Source organism: Macaca mulatta, chromosome 1 (assembly GCF_049350105.2).
Source record: "Macaca mulatta isolate MMU2019108-1 chromosome 1, T2T-MMU8v2.0, whole genome shotgun sequence".
NCBI classification, from domain to species: Eukaryota; Metazoa; Chordata; class Mammalia; order Primates; family Cercopithecidae; genus Macaca; species Macaca mulatta.
The window spans coordinates 203,243,383-203,263,835 of record NC_133406.1 but is presented as its reverse complement, the minus strand read 5'-3'; the positions used below and the strand labels follow the sequence as shown (position 1 = coordinate 203,263,835).

The 20,453-nt window shown below is 43.2% G+C and overlaps 1 protein-coding gene and 1 pseudogene across 1 annotated transcript; one reads left to right on the top strand and one right to left on the bottom strand.

Annotated features, from left to right (window-relative positions):
* Positions 1-1,655: 1,655 nt before the first annotated feature.
* Positions 1,656-19,250, bottom strand: SNIP1 (Smad nuclear interacting protein 1). The gene is given in 4 exon segments (NM_001257457.1): positions 1,656-3,127; positions 5,282-5,880; positions 17,624-17,726; positions 18,984-19,250. Coding segments are annotated over 4 exon segments (1,191 nt in total). The 5' UTR covers positions 19,208-19,250; the 3' UTR covers positions 1,656-2,862.
* Positions 9,421-10,559, top strand: LOC100429944 (ferritin heavy chain pseudogene; annotated as a pseudogene).
* Positions 19,251-20,453: the final 1,203 nt, after the last annotated feature.

The following is a 20,453-nucleotide window of genomic DNA, read 5'->3' as shown; positions in this document are numbered from 1 at the left end:
GATAGAGAATGAAGAAGTTCCAAATAGCTAAGATGAACGTGAACTTCTAAACAGAATGAATTTTAATTGAAGAAGAAAGCTTTAGGATTATATCCACTTTAAGAAGTCTGCTGGTGGTATCTGGCTTTAGAGGTAGGTAATGCCTTTTGACACCCTTTCTTCAAAGAAAGGGGTAAGGGAAAACGAGACCAAAAAAAAAAAAAACAAAACAACACCTTCTCAGGCCGGGCCAAAACACCTTCTCAGGCCGGGCCAAAGTAATTCCAGCACTTTGGAAGGCTGAGAAGAGCGGATCACAAGGTCAGGAGCTCGAGAGCTGCCTGGCCAATATGGTGAAACCCCATCTCTACTTAAAAAAAAAATAAATAAATAAAAATTATATATATATATAAATTAGCCGGGCTTGGTGACAGGTGCCTATAGTCTCAGCTACTTGGGAGGCTGAGGCAAGACAATCGTTTGAAACTGGGAGGTGGAGGTTGCAGTGAGCCAAGATCATGCCACTGCACTCCAGTCTGGGTGGCAGAGTGAGACGCCATCCGAACAAAAAAAACCCCACAAAACCAAAAAAACACTTTCTCAGATATGTGGCATAAAGAATTTCTCAATCCAGGACGTCATTCCTCCACTGACAAAAACTGACTAAATAATTAAGTCTTCTTACTGAAAAATGTAGGCAAGGTGGTCATCTATCACAGTGCCCACCAGGATGAAGTTTGTAGCAAAACTCAAGGATACCACAAAGCAATGCTACTGCAGCACAAACTGAACAAGGAGGCCCTACAGTAAGATACCAGATTAGTGCTTAAATCCTCAAGAGAAAATGGTGAGTCTGGATCAAGAGAAAAGTTCATCCAAACAAACCTACTTCAGATAAGCACATATATATGATCTACGGCACATATCAAAATGAAAAAATTGGAGTTGTAGTGGCCAATAGAACACATCCTTCAGCTTACCTTTTTTTTTTTTTCTGAGCCAGAGTCTCGCTGTCACCCAGGCTGGAGTGCAGTGGCATGATCTTGGCTCAATGCAACCTCCGCCTCCCGGGTCCAAGCGATTCTCCTGCCTCAGCCTCCTGAGTGGCTGGGATTACAGGCATGTGCCACAATGCCCAGCTAATTTTTGTGTTTTTAGTAGAGATGGGGTTTCACCATGTTGGCCAGGCTGGTCTTACACTCCGCCCACCTCAGCCTTCCAAAGTGTTGGGATTACAGGCATTAGCCACCGTGCTGTACCCGGCCCAACTTACGTTTCATCTAATGACCTTATTAAGTGTTCACTTTTCAAAGGATCTTTTAACTTCTTCTGAATGAACATTAGTCAGCTACCCCTCCCACTAGCCAACCTTTAGCCCTGAGCACACATGGGTATGAAAACAATCAAATTTAATAGCATCCTAAGTCTCAACCCAAGAGGAACAATTAGTAGTAACACTGATTGAGCTGCTTCACCACCTTTCCCCACAACCCACCTGTGTGTCACCGTCTGCTATTCTACTGACTTGGAGGCCAACAATATAACCTTCCCCACAACACTCTAAAACAGCTACCTATTTTTATCTCAAAAGTACTGACAGAAGGCTCCATTAGCAGCAAACAGACTTATGAACACAAGGTCCTCTAAGCTAGGAAAGCATTACTCTTTGAAATGGGGCTATATTTACAAATTTTATTTTTTTATCCCAAAAATACATATAAATGAACACCTGCTCTACAAATGCAGGGAGGCCTTTGCCTAACATTGTCATATGAAAATCAGTATCAGCTCTTTAACACACAATTTACATATATACATACATATACACTATATGTAAGCAGCGAATACTTTGCTACTTACACATATTCCTCTGGTGGAAAACTAGGAAACTGGGAAATTCCCCTGCTTTCCAACCTTGGGATGGTAAATACAGCCTCTCTGAACAATTTTTAAAGGATGAAATGTGTAGAAACAATGTAAACAACACAACCTGCTTTAGACATATACACGTTATTAGAATAAAGAACCTGCCACATCAGTGACAGTTTATTTCTCAAAGAAAAAAAAAGGAGATAACATTTGAATAAAAATGCAAAACTGAAGTACAGTTAATATGATCCAAACTGTTGTGTACATGCTCCATGGAGAAATCAGGAATTCTTTCAGAAAGAACAGATCCACGGCCAATTTCAGTCACTTGTGATGCTGAATCAGCACCCACTGGTAGCAACCAGGATCCTTCTGTACAGTCACGGGCTTGAGCAGGTGCCATAAAGCATCTGTTTAAGTTAAACAGTCAATAACGTTTACTGACTGCAGTACATTCCCACCCCCAAAAGACTAAGTGCAAAATCAACTTCTAAGCTCAAGAGCTCAACCAGGTCAAAGCTTTGGTATATACTGGAGGTTGTTTTGGTGATAACCAAAGCCTAGTAAGATTCTCTGCTCAGGGGTTCACCCCAAAAGAAAAACACCTGGTCCACAAAGCTTAATACCTATATAAATAAAGTTAACTGTACAAAGAGAACAAGCCATGATTTACCCTTAACCAAGGGTTTATAGTTTCCTAGGCAGCAGTTCTGAAAGCACCAACTAAAACCACAACGCTTCTACTAAAACACGGTGTGTTGTAATTGGTGAGACTGTTCCGAAAACAAATGCCTGCAGGCATGTGGCCAAGGTGCCACAGAAAAAGTTTAACAAACATTAGTCAGTGTATTCAAATGGTAACACAATCTGGTCAGCAACAGGGGAAAGACTTAAGGCAGTAAGAGGCATTACAGAGAGCATGATAGTGTTGGACCCACCACCATAGTGCTCTCTGAGTCAATCAAAGCCTTCCAACAAGGAAAACGTGTCTCAATAGTTTGGGTTCTTAGTTTGTTAGCTGTCAGATACTTCCTCCTCCTCCTCCTCATCCTCATCATCTTTCCTGTCTATTTCCGAAGTGTCCGACGACTCATGGAGCAAGACATATTCTCTGCTACTGAATCCAAATTTGAGTACATCCTTTTCTTTTAGTTCATAGTATCTCTGTGGCTCAATACGTTTGTTGTTTAAGAAGGTTCCATTGCCTGAGCCAAGGTCAATGATGTAGGGCTTCACTCTTCGGCCAACCGTGCCATCAGCACGGGTATATTCCACAAGCCTAGCAGAGAAAAAGGAGAAACCTATGAGCAAACTTCTGCCTCAGATCATCCATCCTCTCTGAAGCTCTTTGCTAAGACAGCCTAGATGATGTAAATAACCTGACTTGAGCATAATTCAAGTTAAAATTCTAGGGAATCAAAGAAATCAAGGGGAAAGCATGGCCCTGGGAAGGGAAATTGGAAGTTTAAATATATTTAGTAGAAAAGGTGAGAATGGGTTACTGGAGGGTGGGGAGAATCCATGGAAGATCAAAAGGTGGAAATGCAGAATCCAAAGTCTCTTGCTGTGGTTAAGAAAATACATTTTTTTCTGTTGTTTATAATCAATGTTTCTTTAACCTATATTTCAATATATTTCAGTTCCTGTCCAAATGGGAAAAAACAGTGGACCTGGACTTCAGAGTCAAGGGAGCTATATTTGAGCCAGAGTTCTACTATGGCAGGAGTCCCCAGCTCCTGGACCATGGACTGGTACTAGTCCGTGGCCTGTTAGGAACCAGGCCGCACAGCAAGAGGTGAGCAGTGGGCAGACAGGCAAGCAAGCCAAACTTCATCTGTATTTTCAGCTGCTCCCCATCACTCGTATTATTATTGCCTGAGCTCCGCCTCCTGTCAGATCAGCGGTGCCATTAGTCTCATAGGAGCGTGAACCCTATTGTGAACTGTGCACAAGTGGGATCTAGGTTGCGTGCTCCTTAGGAGAATCTAATGCCTGATCTGTCGCTGTCTCCCATCACCCCCAGATGAGACCATCGAGTTGCAGGAAAACAAGCTCAGGGCTTCCACTGATTCTAGATTATGGTGAGTTGTATAATTATTACATTATATATTACAATGAGATAATATTAGAAAATAGGCCGGGCGCGGTGGCTCACGCCTGTAATCCCAGCACTTTGGGAGGCCGAGGCGGGCGGATCACAAGGTCAGGAGATCGAGACCACGGTGAAACCCCGTCTCTACTAAAAATACAAAAAATTAGCCGGGCGCGGTTGTGGGCGCCTGTAGTCCCAGCTACTCGGGAGGCTGAGGCAGGAGAATGGCGTGAACCCGGGAGGCGGAGCTTGCAGTGAGCCGAGATCGCGCCACTGCACTCCAGCCTGGGCGACAGAGCGAGACTCCGTCTCAAAAAAAAAAAAAAAAAAAAAAAAAGAAAATAAAGTGCACAATAAATGTAATGCACTTGAATCCTGAAACCATGTCCCTGGTTCCATGGAAAAACTGTCTTCCATGAAACCGGTCCTTGGTGCCAAAAAGGCTGGGGACCACTGTACTATAGTGATCATTTGTTAGGCAAGTCACTTGGTTTTGCTGGGCTTCAGTTTTCTCATCTGTCAAATGGGGATATAAATACTTGTCCATTCAAAGTCAGGAGACCATGTTAAAACAAAACAAAACAACAACCAACAACAACAACAAAAAATGGGCCAGGCGCAGTGGCTCACACCTATAATCTCAGCAATTTGGAAGGCCGAGGCGGGTGGATCACGAGGTCAGGAGTTCGACACCAGACTGACCAATACAATGAAACCCTGTCTCTACTAAAAATACAAAAATTCCCTGGGTGTGGCAGCGTGCGCCTGTATTCCTAGCTGCTCGGTAGCCTGAGGCAGGCGAATCGCTTGAACGCAGGAGGCAGAGGTTGCAGTGAGCTGAGATCACGCCACTGCACTCCAGCCTGGGCACAGAAGGAGACTCCGTCTCACAAAAACAAAAAACCAAAAACCGGTCCTATCCTTCTCACAGGATTGTTGTGAGAATCATCACAGATGTCCCACGCAAGCTATCAAGAACCAGTTTCAAAATTAGTAGAGCACAGAGGCACATGCCTATGGTCCCAGTTACTCAGGAGGCCAAGGTGGGAGACAATCATTTGAGCCCAAGAGGTTGCTGGAGTGAGCTGTCTTTGCTCCACTGCACTCTAGACTGGGTGACCGAGTGAGACCTTGTCACAAAAAAACAAAAAATAGATTAAAAGTATAATGTTCTTATAAATATGTAAACAATTATTTAAAGGGAAGTTAGATTAACAATACTCTTTAGATATGAGGGGTATGGGATTCTTCTGTATATGTATGAACAAAAATCTTAGTAATCCTAACTAACTGAGCAATTGTTTCTGCTCACATTAGAGTTTCTTCCTCCATGTTACTTACCGATATTGAAAGACCGCATGCTGCTTTGAACAAGATGGGTGATCGATAGGAATGTCTGCAATGCGGCGGTGTCGACCCAGTAGATACGCACTCTGTCGATGTATGTACATGACTGGAAGCACCTCATCATTTTTAAATGGGTAGAGACGCCACCGTTTTTTTGGAATACGTGCTTCTGGGGGCTCACTATATTTAATGACTACACCCCGGAAAGTGTTGGTGTCCTCAAGAAGTGCCCCAGAAAGTTCATAGCTTGGTTTTTCTTTAGCAGGCACCTCTTTTTCTTTGTTGTTGCCACCAGGCCGAGGAACCAACTCCTGAGACTCACTACCGCCACCACCAATGTCATTCCTCTGGCGATGCTCCCGTCGCCTGGCATTATAAAACTCCCGCTCTTCTTCCTGAGCCTGCAGGTTCTGAGTGTCTCGCTCCCGTCCCTGACCCTGCCCACTCCCAGGTCTCTCGTTAGACGTTCTCCTTTGGTGGGAATGGCCCCGGTGTCTGTACCGGTCACTTTTCCTAGCTCTCCTGTGTTCCTGTTCTGATGGTTCCCTGTGCTGCCGATCCTCCCGTCCTCTCCGGGGATGATCCTCACGCTCCTGAAATTCAAACAGATTCTGTAATTTTAACACAGTGCACAATCTAAAGACAGCCCAAATCTTGTTCTTTTTGAATGAGGTATATTCAAAAGGTCTTTTGTAATTTGGAGTTTGGCATTTAGAACAACATTTCCCACAGAAATAAGATTATGTCTGGTGGTTATGTTCCCTTGCAAGGCCACAAAAATGATATCCCATGCTGCTATTCAACCATAGCCCTAATAGCACAAGCCCAGGTCCAGAGCCCTAAAAACAAGAGACTATTTAGTCCAGAAAGGAGAAAGAAAAATAATTTCCTCCTTTTCACAACAAAGGTAACTATGGGAAAACTTACAGGGAAGAATATACAGAAAATAGAACTAAGAGTTAAGTAGTCAGGTACAAGATATGTAAAGAAAGAAGCTAGCTTTCTCTCATGCCAAAAATGAAAATATAACAGTTTTTAAATCCTACTTCCACAGTTAAAAAAAAATTCAATACCTAGGAATAAACTTAAGAAACATGAAAGACATATAAGAAGAAATCTGTAAAAATTCATTAAAATAGAGGCTTTTTAAAGATCTGAAGAAATGGAGAAACATACCATGATTTCTTGAAAATGACAGCATTGAAAATCAGCCTAGGCCAGGCACGGTGGCTCATGCCTATAATCCCAGCACTTTGGGAGGCCGAGACAGGCGGATCACCTGAGGTCAGGAGTTCCAGATCAGCCTGACCAACATGGTGAAACTCCATCTCTTCTAAAAATACAAAATTAGCCGGCTGTGGTGGCACATGCCTGTAATCCCAGCTACTCAGGAGGCTGAGGCAGGAGAATCGCTCGAACCTGGGAGGCAGAGGTTGCAGTAAGCCGAGATCGCGCCATTGCACTCCAGCCTGGGCAACAAGAGTGAAACTCCTTCTCAAAAAAAAGAAAAGAAGAAAAAAAATCAGCCTGGTAGAAAATGTCTGCAACACAAACCAGACAGTAGTCCTAGGGGGATACATTCTAAGTATGGTGGACGGCTGAAACCACGGATAGTACTGAACCTGACTGCCATCAAACGTAACACATTTCTGTTCACATCTTCCACCCATAAATTTAATGCCTTTTCCATCTTAACTAAGCACTTATGAACTGTGGCTGTAACTTTTACAGTATGAAATACAACAGCAAAACTAGCATGAATTTCTTTTTCCTTCCCCACAATTTCACAATAGAAGATTCATTCTTACTATTGATCTTAGCAACTTCAATATAGGATTTGAAAAGTTTTTTTTAAGTTGAGAACTTTCATCTTTTCGTTTAGGAAGCACTTTACAGCTTCTCTTTAGCCTTCCTAATTGCCAAAATCACTGCTATTGCACTTTGGGGCCACTACTAAATAAAATAAAGGTACTTGAATCCAAGCACTGCAAACTGCAACAGTTATCTGATAACCAGGATGACAACTAAGTGACGGACAGGCAGGTAGCGCATACAGCACAGATACACCAGACAAAGGAAGGATTCATGTTCCTGGTGGGACAGCACAAGTTTACACCAAATGACTCAGGATAGTGACCAATTTAAACTTTATGAGTTGTTTTTTTCTGGAGTTTTCCATTTAATATTTTCAGATGTAGAAAGTGAAACCACAGATAAGGGGGGACTACTGTATATTACTATATCAATAAGAAACAATTCAACAGAGAAACTGACAAATGGCCAGGTGCCAGTGGCTCACACTTGTAATCCCAGCACTTTGGGAGGCCAAGGCAATGGATCGCTTGAGCCCAGGAGTTTGAGACTAGCCTGGGCAACATGGTGAAACCCCGTCTCTACTAAAAATACACAAATCAGCTGGGCACAGTGGTGCATGCCTGTAGTTCCAGTTCCTCAGAAGGCTAAGGTGGGAGGATTGCTTGAACCTAGGAGGCAGAGGTTGCAGTGAGCTGAGATTCCACCACTGTACTCCAGCCTGGATGACAGAGCAAGACTCTGTCTCAAAAATAAAAAAGGAAAGAAAAATGAACAATTTTCAGAAGAAATAAATGTCCAAGGGCCGAGCACAGTGGGTGACGCCTGTAATCCCAGCACTTTGGGAAGCCACGGCAGGAGAATTGCTTAAGCTCAGGAGTTTAGACCAGCCTGAGCAACACGGCAAAACCCCACTTCTACAAAAAATACAAAAATCAGCCAGGCATGACAGCATGCACCTGTAATCTAAAATTACAGCTATTCTAGAATTTGAGGTGGGAGGATCACTTGAGCCCAGGAGGTCGAGGCTGAAGTGAGCTATGATCATACCACTGCAGTCCAGCCTGGGCTACAGAGACCCTGTCTCAAAAAAAAAAAAAAAAAAAAAGAAAAAAGAAATACATGTCCAATAAATGCATGAAGATATGCTTAACCTAATAACCAATGCATCAAATTCTAAAAGAAACATGAATTTTCTCTCCTTGAATTAGTAAAATTAAAAAGATCAATAATATCTACAGTCAAAAAGGAAGGCACAGGAAAATGGGTATTTTCAGTCACTGCTGGTACAGGTATAAACTAGCATAGCCTATTTAGGTCAATTTGACAGTATTTAATCAAAATCTCATCAACCACTAATGCCACTTATAGAAATCAATCCTACAGAAATACTAGCAGAAACGCACAAACACATACATATCAATGTGTTTACTGTAATTTCATAATAAAAAAACTGGAAACAACTTAATGTCCTGCAACGGTAGAATGGTTAAATTATTATCTATTCATACAAAGGAATACTTCCCAGCCATGAAAAAGAAAGAGATCATGACATAGAAAGATATCTAATATATTGTTAAATGAGAGAGGAAAAAAGAGAAGGGGCAAGTTTCACAATAAGACCAGATATTTCTATATATAGACTTGGCAGATGAAATACTTGGAGAGATGTTCCCACTATAATTTAACTAGATACTTATTAAATTTTTAATGTATTGTTGGGCTGTCAATAAGCAAGGCAAAATCTCCAATGAGAAAAAAATCTCCAAAGTGGGGTAAGAAAAAAAAACAGATTTGAGCTCTAAGCATGGGCTCAAATACTAAAGAATACTAGACACACACAAGGAAATGGAAACAAGCCACTGAGCATGAGAGGCAGCAGAAACAAGTCTTATAGGGTGGGCATGGTGGCTCACGCCTGTAATCCCAGCACTTTGGGAGAGCAAGGGGGGCAGATCACTTGAGGTCGGTCAGGAGTTCGAGCCCAGCCTGGCCAACATTGTGAAACCCCGTCTCTACTAAAAATACAAAAATTAGCCAGGTGTGGTAGTGCATGCCTGTAATCCCAGCTACTTGGGAGGCTGAGGCAGGAGAATCGCTTGAACCCAGGAAGTGAAGGTTGCAGTGAGCAGAGATGGCGCCACTGCATTGTAGCCTGAACGACAAAGCAAGACTCCATCTCAAAAAAAAAAAAAAAAAAAAAAGAAACAAGAGGCCGGGCAAAGTGGCTCACGCCTGTAATCCCAGCATTTTGGGAGGCCGAGGCGGGTGGATCATGAGGTCAGGAGTTCAAGACCAGCCTGGCCAAGATGGTGAAATCCCGTCTCTACTAAAAATACAAAAAATTAACCAGGCGCGGTGGCGGGCGCCTGTAATCCCAGCTACTTGGGAGGCTGAGGCAGGAGAATCGCTTGAACTCGGAGGGCAGAGGTTGCAGTGAGCCGAGACTGTGCCATGGACTCCAGCCTGGATGACAGAGACTCCATCTCAAAAAAAAAAAGAAACAAGTCTTATAGATGTAGATCCCCAAGGACTTCATTCATGTACAAAATTTTATTATTTTTTTTTTATTTTAAAAAGAAAAAATGAGACATTCTTTGCGGAGAGTCGCCGGGGTTTCCTGGTTCAACAGTGCTTGGACGGAACCGGGCTCTTGTCCCCCACCCCGGCTGGCCGCCCATAGCTAGCCCTCTGTCACCTCCTCACTGGGCCCTCTGACGGTCCCAAGGCCCCCGTCGCCAGTCCAGCGCCATGCAGTCACTGCCACGCAGCCACTGCCACCACGACTGCGTCCCCCTCGCAGGTGAGCCAGAACTACCACCATCAACCGCCAGATCAACCTGGAGTTCTACGCCTCCTACATCTACCTGTCATGTCTTACTACTTTGACCATGATGATGTGGCTTTGAAGAATTTTGCCAAGTACTTTCTTCACCAGTCTCATGAGGAGATGGAACATGCCGAGAAACTAATGAAGATGCAGAGCCAAAGAGATGGCCAAATCTTCCTTCAGGATATCAAGAAACCAGACCATGATGACTGGGAGAGCGGGCTGAATGCAATGGGGTGTGCATTACATTTGGAAAAACATGGGAATCAGTCACTACTGGAACTGCACAAACTGGCCACCAACAAAATGACCTCCATTTGTGTGACTTCACTGAGACACATTACCTGAATGAGCAGGTAAAATCCATCAAAGAATTGGGTGACCACGTGACCAACTTGCGCAAGATGGGGGCACCCAAATCTGGCTTGGCAGAATATCTCTTTGACAAGTACACCCCGGGAGACAGTGATAATGAAAGCTAAGCCTTAGGCTAATTTCCCCATAGCCATGGGGTGACTTCCTGGTCACCAAGGCAGTGCATGCATGTTGGGGTCTCCTTTGCCTTTTCTATAAATTGTACCAAAACACCCACTTAAGTTATTTGATTTGTACCATTCCTTCAAATAAATACATTTGGTATCTCCCACCAAAAAAATAAAAAAAAAACTTATTGCTATGGACTAGGTAACATACAAAAATGTTTGCAGATAATTAAGGTTAAAAATTTTAAAAGAGAGAGCAGCAAGAGACTTCCAAAATGATTAGGCAGAAAATGAGAATGATACAAAAATTAGCATGGCCCCTAATTAAAAAAATACATAATAATAATAAAAATGATTAGGCAGGTAGGACACAGTGCCTCACACCTATAATCCCAGCACTTTGGAAGGCCGAGGCAGGTGGATCACTTGAGTCCAGGAGTTCGAGACCAGCCTGGGCAACACAGTGAGACCCCCCCCGCCATCTCTAAAAATAATAATAAAAATAAAATTAAAAAGTAAAAATTTTTCTTGGTGACTTCACAACCATTAGGATGGCTACCATAAAAAAACTGAAAATAACAAGTATTGGCAAAGATGTGGAAAAATCAAAACCCTTGTACACTGCTGGTGGGAAAATGTAAAATGGTACAGTTAGTGTGGAAAACGGTACAGTAGTTCCACAAAAAATTAAAAAACAGAATTGCCATATGATCCAGCAATCCCACTTCTGTTTATATATCCCAAACAAATGAAAGCAGGGTCTCAAATAGATACTTGAGCACCCATGTTCATTGCAGCATTATTCACAATACCCTAAAAGTGGAAGCACTGGGACTAAGACCTCCTCCCCTGCTCCCTGCCATACACAGGGCTCAAGTGAGGGCCTGCTTGCTCAGAGTGGGACTCAAGTTTTTCTAGACTTCCTAGCCTAGCAAAGACATGCATCAAGAGAGAGCCTCAGACAACCACCCTCCCTACTCTAAAACATTTACAAGCTTGCCACCGCTATCTGCCTTGAGTTCACCAGGACTAATCTTATCATGTCCTTTATCCCTGATTAAGAGTCACTGTAAGAAGTCAAAATGGCCAGGTGTGGTGGCTTATGTCTGTAATTCTAGCACTTTGGGAGGCTGAGATGGGTGGATTGCTTGAGGTCAGGGGTTCAAGACCAGCCTGGCCAACATGGTGAAATCCCGTCTCTACTAAAAATACAACAATGAGCTGGATGTGGTGGCATGTGCCTGTAGTCCCAGCTACTTGGGAGGCTGGAGCAGAAGAATCACTTGAACCCCAGAGGTGGAGGCTGCAGGGAGCCGAGATTATACCTCTGCACTCCAGCCTGGGTGATGGAGTGAGACTCTGTCTCAAAAGAAAAGAAAGAAAAGAAAAGAGAAAAGAAAATAGTTTTTTTTTAAAAATTCAGTTCCCAATTCCTCTCCTCTGTCTTCCCTTGAACCCCTCCAATCAGGTCTCACCCTTATTATTCCAGTAAAATGGCTGGTCAAGATCACCAATGACCTCCACATTGCTAAATCCAGTGGCCAATTCTCAGTCTTCATTTCACTTAACTATCAGCAGCATCTAACAGAGTTAATCACTGTATCCTCAACACATTTCCTTCTAATGGCTTCAAGTTACCAGATTCTCTTGCTTCTCTTTCTTTCCAGTCTCCTTTGCTGATGTCACTGCAATTTCTTCACACTGGATCACCCCTGGATTCAGTCCTTTGTTGGTTGTTCTTCTATCTACAGTCATTTCCTTAGTAATTTCATCTAATCCTAATACTTTACATACATCTATATGCAGATGACTCTCAAATGTTTATCTCCCCTCTCATTTAGAAAGAGGGTCACTGCAGATGTAATAAATTAAGGTCATACTGGAGTAATGTAGGTCATTAATCCCATGTGACTGGTGACCTTGGAAGAAAAGAGACAGAGAGATTCATGGGAGAAGGCCATGTGATAATGGACAGAGAGTCTATATCATAGTGATTACCTCTGGCCAGTGAGGTGGAGGTTTTTCGGTTGAGGAGGTGGTGCAATTTTGGGGATGAGAGAAGTAAACCATACTCTCATTTCATATTTTACATACCTCTGTATTATTACCATGAGCATGTAATGAATACATTTGTTTCGAAAATGGTGGTTCAGTTGGACACGGTGGTTCACATCTGTAATCCCAGCACTTTGGGAGGCTGAGGCGGGCGGATCACTTGAGGTCAGGAGTTTGAGACCAGCCTGACCAACATGGTGAAACCCTGTCTCTACTAAAAATATAAAAATTAGCCAGGCATGGTAGCACGTGCCTGTAATCCTAGCTACTGGGGAGGCTGAGGCACGAGAATCACTCAAATCCAGGAGGCAGAGCTTGCAGTGAGCCGAGAGCACACTACTGTACTCCAGCCTGGGCAACAGAGTGACACTTCACCAAAAAAACAAAACAAAATAAAAACAAAAACAAAAAAAAAAACCAACCCACAAAAATGGTGGTTCAGAGGTCGAGAAAAGAATAAAGTAATCATTCAGTATCCTCAGGAGATTGGTTCCAGGATCCCCAGTGGATAAAAAAGATATCAAAAAACAAAACAAAACTGAAAAAGATATCTCAGGATGCTGAAGTTCCTTATATAGAAATTGGTGAATATCCTCCTCTGTGTGTGTGTGTATATATATATATTTTTTTTTGAGACGGAGTCTTGCTCTGTCACCCAGGCTGGAGTGCAGTGGCGCCATCTCGGCTCACTGCAAGCTCCGCCTGCCGGGTTCACGCCATTATACTGCCTCAGCCTTCTAAGTAGCTGGGACCACAAGCGCCCGCCATCACACCCGGCTAATTTTTTGTATTTTTAGTAGAGACAGGGTTTCACCATGTTAGCCAGGATGGTCTCGATCTCCTGACCTTGTGATCCGCCCACCCTGGCCTCCCAAAGTGCTGGGATTACAGGCGTGAGCCACCGTGCCCGGCCATCCTCCTGTATACTTTTAATCATTGCTAGGTTATTTATAATACCTAATACAATGTAAATGCTATATAAGTAGTTGCTATACTGTTTTATATTTGTCTTTCAAAATTTGTTTTTAAAACAGAGTCTTGCTCTGTTACCCAGGCTGGAGTGCAGTGGTGCAATCTTGGCTCACTGTAATCTCCACCTCCCAGGTTCAAGCGATTCTCCTGCCTCAGCCTCCCAAGTAGCTGAGACTACAGGCGCCCACCACCACACCTGGCTAATTTTTGTATTTTTAGTAGAGATGAGGTTTCACCATGTTGGCCAGGCTGGTCTCCTGACCTTAGATGATCCACTCGCCTTGGCCTCCCAAAGTGCTGGGATTATAGGCGTGAGCCACTGTGACTGGCCCAGACTCTAATCCCAGTTACTTGGGAGGCCGAGGCAGGAGAATCCTCGAACCCAGGAGGCAGAGGCTACAGTGAGCAGAGATTGCGCCACTCAAGCCTGGGCAACAGAACAAGACTCCATCTCAAAAAAAAAAAAAAAAAGATGATTGAATTATCATTCCTCAAAATTGAGAATAAGGCAAGAGTGTCTGTTCTCATTACTCTTTTATCTCTCTTTGCCTGCCCCCATCTCTGTGTGATTTGCTCCTCCTTGCTTCCTGCCATGGTTGTGAGGCCTCTCCAGCCATGTGGAACTGTAAGTCCATTAAACCTTTCTTTTGTAAATTGCCCAGTTTCGGGTATGTCTTTATCAACAGCATGAAAACGGACTAATGCAAACAACAAAAGGAAATAAAATGCACACAGATTGTAAAGGAAGAAATAAAACTGTCCCTATTTGTAGATATGATTGTCTATGTAGAAAATCCCAAGTAATCTAAAACAAAAAAAACCTAGAATAAATTAGTTCAGCAAGGATACAGGATTAAGATAAACACACAAAAATGAATTATATTTCTATATAGTAGCAATGAACATGTGGACACCCATTTAAAATACCCTTTATAATCATTCCACAAAGAAATATATATAAGATTTATATGCTGAAAACTACGACTGATAAAATATATCAAAGATGATCTATATAAAAGGGGAAACACACAATGTTCATGGATTAGAAGATTTAACATAGTAAAAAGTCAATTATTGCCCCCAAACACCAGTTTAACACAAATCCTATCAAAATCCTAGCAAGATTTTTCTTTTGGATCTCACTCTGTCGCCCAGGCTGGAGTGTGGTGGTATGATCACTGTTCACTGCAGCCTCAACCTCCTAGGCTCAAGTAATCCTCCCACCTCAGCCTCCTGAGTAGCTGGGACTACAGGCATGGCATCACACCCAGCTAATTTTTGCATTTTTTGTAAAGATGGGTTTCACCATGTTGCCCAGGCTGGTCTGGAGCTCCTGAGCTCAAGTCATCTGCCCACCTCAGCCTCCCAAAGTATTGGGATTACAGGCATGAGCCACTGTGACCTGCCCAGACTTTTTAAAAATAGAGATAAGATTGTTCTAAAACTTTTATGGATGACAAAAGAAGTTGAATAGCTAAACCAATTTTTACAAAGAAGAATAAAACAGGAGAAATCAGTCCATACAATTTCAAGACTTATTATATAGCTATAGTAATCAAGATTGTGTGGTATTGGAAGAATGACAGACACTGACAAATGGAACCGAACAGACATCCCAGAAATAGACCTATACAAATATGCCCAACTGATTTTTGACAAAAGAGCAAAAGTAATTCAGTGGAGGAAAGATGGTCTTTTCAACAAATGGTGTTGATGTTTGTGGACATTCATAGGCAAAACAAAAACAAAAACAAAACTCTAAAAAGAAACTGAAAACAGATCATGGACTTTTAAGAAAAAAAATTTAGAAGAAAATTCGGAGATCTAGGGCTAGGCAAAAAGTTCTTAGCCATGACATCAAAAGCACAATCCATAAAAGGAAAAACAGATAAGCTGGACTTCTTTGAAATTAAAAAAAACTTTTGTTCTGAGATAAACCCTGTTAAGAAAATGTAGACAAGCTACAGACTGGGAAAAAAATACTTGTAAACCACATACCCCAAAAGGACTAGTATCTACAATATAAAAAGAATTCTTAAAAACTAAACAGTAAAAAAGCAAATAATACTATTAGAAAACAGGCAAAAGACAGTTGGGCGCAGTGGCTCATACTGGGATTACAGCAAAGGCTGTAATCCAGCACTTCGGGAGGCTGAGGTGAGTGGATTACCTGAGGTCAAGAGTTCAAGACCAGCCTGGTCAACATGACGAAACCCCATCTCTACTAAAAATACAAAAATTAGCCAGGCATGGTGGCAGGAGCCTGTAATCCCAGCTACTTGGGAGGCTGAGGCAGGAGAATCCCTTGAACCTGGGAGGCTGAGGCTGAAATGAGCTGAGATCACGCCATTGCACTCCAGCCTGGACAACAAGAGTGAAACTCCATCTCAGAAAAACAAAAGAAAAAAAAGAAAAAAAAGCAGGCAAAAGACATGAGACATTGCACCTGAGAAGATACATACAGATGGCAAATAAGCACATGAAAAGACGTCCAAGGCTGGGTGTGGTGGCTCACGCTTGTAATCCCAGCACTTCGGGAGGCTGAGGCGGGCAGATCACGAGGTCAGAAGTTCGAGACCAGCCTGGCCAACATAGTGAAACCCTATCTGTACTAAAAATACAAAAAATTAGCTGGACGTGGTGGTGGGCACCTGTAATCCCAGCTACTCGGGAGGCTGAGGCAGGAGAATCACTTGAACCCGGGAAGGGGAGATTTCAGTGAGCCAAGATCACGCCATTGTACTCCAGTCCAGGTCACACACACACACACACACAAAGCCAGCCTTGGTGACGGAGCAAGACTCCGTCTCAAAAAAAAAAAAAAAAAAAAAAAAGGAAAATGCAAATTAAAATCACAATGAAATACTACTACACACCTATCAGAATGGTTAAAATAAAGTGATAACTTGAAATGCTGATAAAGATACAGGGAAACTGGATCATTCATACATTGCTGGTGGGAATATAAAATGGTACAGCCACTGTTACGGACTAAACTGTACTCTCCAAAATTAGCAAGTTAAAGTACCAAACCCAAGTACCTCAGAATGTATTAATAACTGTTTTTGGAGATAAGGTCTTTAAAGAGCTGATTAAGTTAAAAAATGAGGGCAGGGCCCTAATCCAATATGGCTGAGAAAAGACACCAGGACAGAAAAAAGATCATTTAAGGATACAGCAAAGAGGTAGCCATCTGCAAGCCAAGGAAAGAGGATTTTTTTCAGGAGAATCCAAACCTGCTAACACCCTAATTTTTGACTTTTAGCCCCAGAACTACAGGAAAATGAATTTCTGTTGTTTAAGCCACCTACTCTATGGTATTTCATTATGGTGGCCCTAGGAAACTAATACAGCCACTCTGGAAAACAGTCTGGCAATTTCTTAAAAGAATTAAACCTGCAACTACCGTACAATCCAGCAATTGCACTCCAGAGAAATGAACTCTTATGTTCACATAAAAACCCGTACACAAATGTGTATATAGCAGCTTTATGTGTAATAGCCAAAAAATGGAAACAACCCAGATGTTCTTTAATGAGTAAGTGGCTAAATCCATGCCATATGGATACCACTCAGCAATGAAATAGAACAAACTACTGAGAGCTGCAACCTGAATCAATCTCCAAAGGATTCTGCTGAGTGAGAAAAGACAATCCTAAAGGTTACATACTGTATGATTCCACTTACATAACATTCTTGAAATGACAGAATTATAGAAATGAAGAACAGATTAGAAGTTGACAGAAGTTAAGGAAGGATAAAAGTGGGAGATAAGTGTGTGTGGCTACAAAAGGACAACATGAGGTATTCCTTGTGGTGAAGGAAATGTTATCTTGACTATATCGATGTCAATATTCTGATGATGATATTGTACCACAGTTCTATTATGAATAGATGCTACCACTGGGAGAAACCAGGAAGAGTATATCTCCCTGAATTATTTCTGACAACCATATGTGAACCAATAATAATCTCAAAATAAAAAGTTTAATTTAAGCAAACAAGCAGAAAAAAGAAATACACCCAGTTTTCAGAAAAGCCCATTGGAGGTACAGGTAGAGATGTAGGCGAGTGTGCGTGCACACACGCGCACACACACAATACACACACACACAGCCCTCTTTAGCTGTGATAGGAAAAGGCTCTCAATTTGGACCCAACATCAAAACACCCCAATCCACTTACCTGCTTCACTTTGACTGTTGAGTAGTGAGGACTTCGGTTTCTCTTACTCCGAGGAGACTTGCTTCTTCTCCCTGAGGACTTGTTTTTCTTTTTGGGTGGGGACCTATACAGAGCATGGTACACAGGATTTTATCGCAATTTCCCTTCCCCCATAAAAATTAGCTTCCAGTATCAGGCTTACCTACTAACACAAACACTGCTTTTGTGAAGGTATCTGCCAATCACATTAAAGGAGTCACGAGGTTCATTTTCCTAGCTCTAACGTCTCCCTTGCATTCCATACTCACATAGACAACTGTCTACTGAACCTTCTCACTTAGGTAACAAAACTCTTAATTTCCAACCCTTCAAAAACCTTTCCTCTCCTACTCCTTGCCATCTTGCTAACTGGCATCACCATCCGGAAGTCACCCTTGATTCTTTATCCCTCACTACCAACACCCCTAGCATCAGGAACAATCCCTCCATCCTGTGGTTCTACTTCCTCCCTATGCCATCTCATTCCTACCACCCACCTTCTTGACCACTATACTCCACCGACACTGGCTTTTTCCCATTTCAATCATAATTCATTCTACTTCAAGTTCTTTGCAGATGTTGTTTCCTCTGCCTGGATCTTTAAGAGGTTGAATCATTCCTATCACTCAGGTCTGGACTCAAATGGCACCTCTTTAAAGAGGCCTCCTCCCTCTTCTCTCCAATCTCTATCACATTACTGTTATAACCTATCAATAATACTTGTTATTGAAACTTTTTTTTTTTTTTAATCATCTGTCTCAGGGTTAGAGCACGGCCAATTTGGCACTGGTGAAGATCATCTAACTGAATCGCCCTTGCAGCCCCAATACCTAGGGCAGTCTTTCACACTTAAAATAGGCACTCAGTAAAACTATGGTGAATGAATGCATAAATAAATGAGTCTAGCAAGAAGTAACTTTTTTTATTTTTATTTTTCCAGTTTCTGTTAGGTAGCTCGCCTAGACCTCGATGTGAAAACCTTTCTGGCAGGTAACTGGAAAGACAAGGCCCACACTCCATTTGTGGGCGGGATGGGGAAAATCTCATTCCAATTTAACAGATTATCAGTGCTATCTGTTGGGCTACACTCTTCGAAGTGCTGGGGACACAAGAATGAAGGAGTGGGATCCTGCCGGTGTGTCATTAGGCGTTGAACACCGAGCTATAAGGCAAGTGACAGAGCAAGCATAACACAAGCACGACTGGATCACTCTCAACAGTCCCTCAGGATTAAGTCCGGGCTGCTGCGCCCAGCATTCAAAACCTGTTTCGGATGCTAGCCCTGCCCGCCTTTCTGAATGAGCCCAACCCAACGTCCATCCTGGGCTGCTCCCCCACTTACCGGCTAACTCCTCGGGCTCGGTTCCCGCGGTGGCCCGGGCGGCCCGGCTCGCTGGTCGGCGGAGACGGGCTACCGCCGGAGTGGTCCGGACGGCGGTGGGCGGGAGGTGCGACTTCTGGGCTGAGACGCTCCTGCTTCACCACCACCCCCGCCGGCAGCACCATGTCCCCGTCCCGGTGTCTTCGCCGGCTCCCTCGCTCCCGTTCGCTCTTCACCGCCTTCATTCTGTGATTTTGGCTGAGCGAAAGAAAACAGATCCGTTGAGCTCCTCTAGCTGAAGGAAATGACGAGTTTGACTCCTGGACTTCCGCTTCCGGGGTGCCCAACCTCCCAGAAATCCTCGCGGCAGATATTAAACACGTGACTACTCCCTAGTGGGCGTAGCCACAGTGACCGGCTTGGGTGGCGGGAGTTTCAAGTTTCAAAAACAAACTTCTGGCTGGGCGTGGTGACTCTCGCCTGTAGTCCCAGAACTTTGGGAGGCCGAGGCTGGCGGATCACCTGAAGTCAAGAGTTCGAGAACAGCCTGGCCAACATGGCAAAACCTCGTCTCTACTAAAAATACAAAAATTAGCCAGGTGTGGTGGCGCGCGCCTGTAATCCCAGCTACTCGGGAGAATGAGGCAAGATAATCGCTTGAACCCGGGAGGCGCAGGTTGCAGTGAGCGCAGATCGCACCACTGCACTCCAGCCTGGGCGACAGAGCGAGATGTCTCAAAAACAAACAAACAACAATAACAACAAAAAACTGGGAAAAAGCAAACCTCTCAAGACTGTTTGTTGCCACATTACTGGTAATTACAAAACGTGGAAACAATGTAAATACCCAGCAGTAGGGAAGTTAGCCAAATTAATGGGTGTTATGTGGCCATTAGTAAACCATTTACAAACTTTAAAAACCCTGACTTGTTAACGACAAAGCAGGATACAAAATTGTGCGCAAACCATAATTACATTTACATTTGGAAATAGAAGGGAGGAAGACATGGAAATGCAATCAGAGATGATAACCCGTGGGCAAATCATTAGCTTTTCCTCTTCTATTTCCTGAACTTTTTGCAATGCTGTTGGGGCTCAGAAATCGAAACCCCAAAATATGGCGCACTGACATGCCGAACTGAAGAAGCCTCAATGTTCCTTCCCGGTGCCCACCATCTCTCCCAAAGCGCAGGTCTTTATCTGCCTAAGATACAGACTACCAAAAGGAATAATTGTTTCTTTCTTCTCCTCCCAAGAATGTAATCACACCTGACCAGAGACCGTTATGCTGTCAAAAGTAGCTATTTACAGCCGAACACGGAGGCTGCAGCCTGTAATTCCGGCCCTTTGGGAGGCCAAGGCAGGAAAATCGCTTGAAGCCAGGAGTTCCAGACCAACCTGCCCAACATAGCAAGACTCTGTCTCTACAAAAATTAAATTTTGCAGGGGCTGGTGGCTCGTGCCTGTGGTCCCAGCAGAGATAGGAGGATC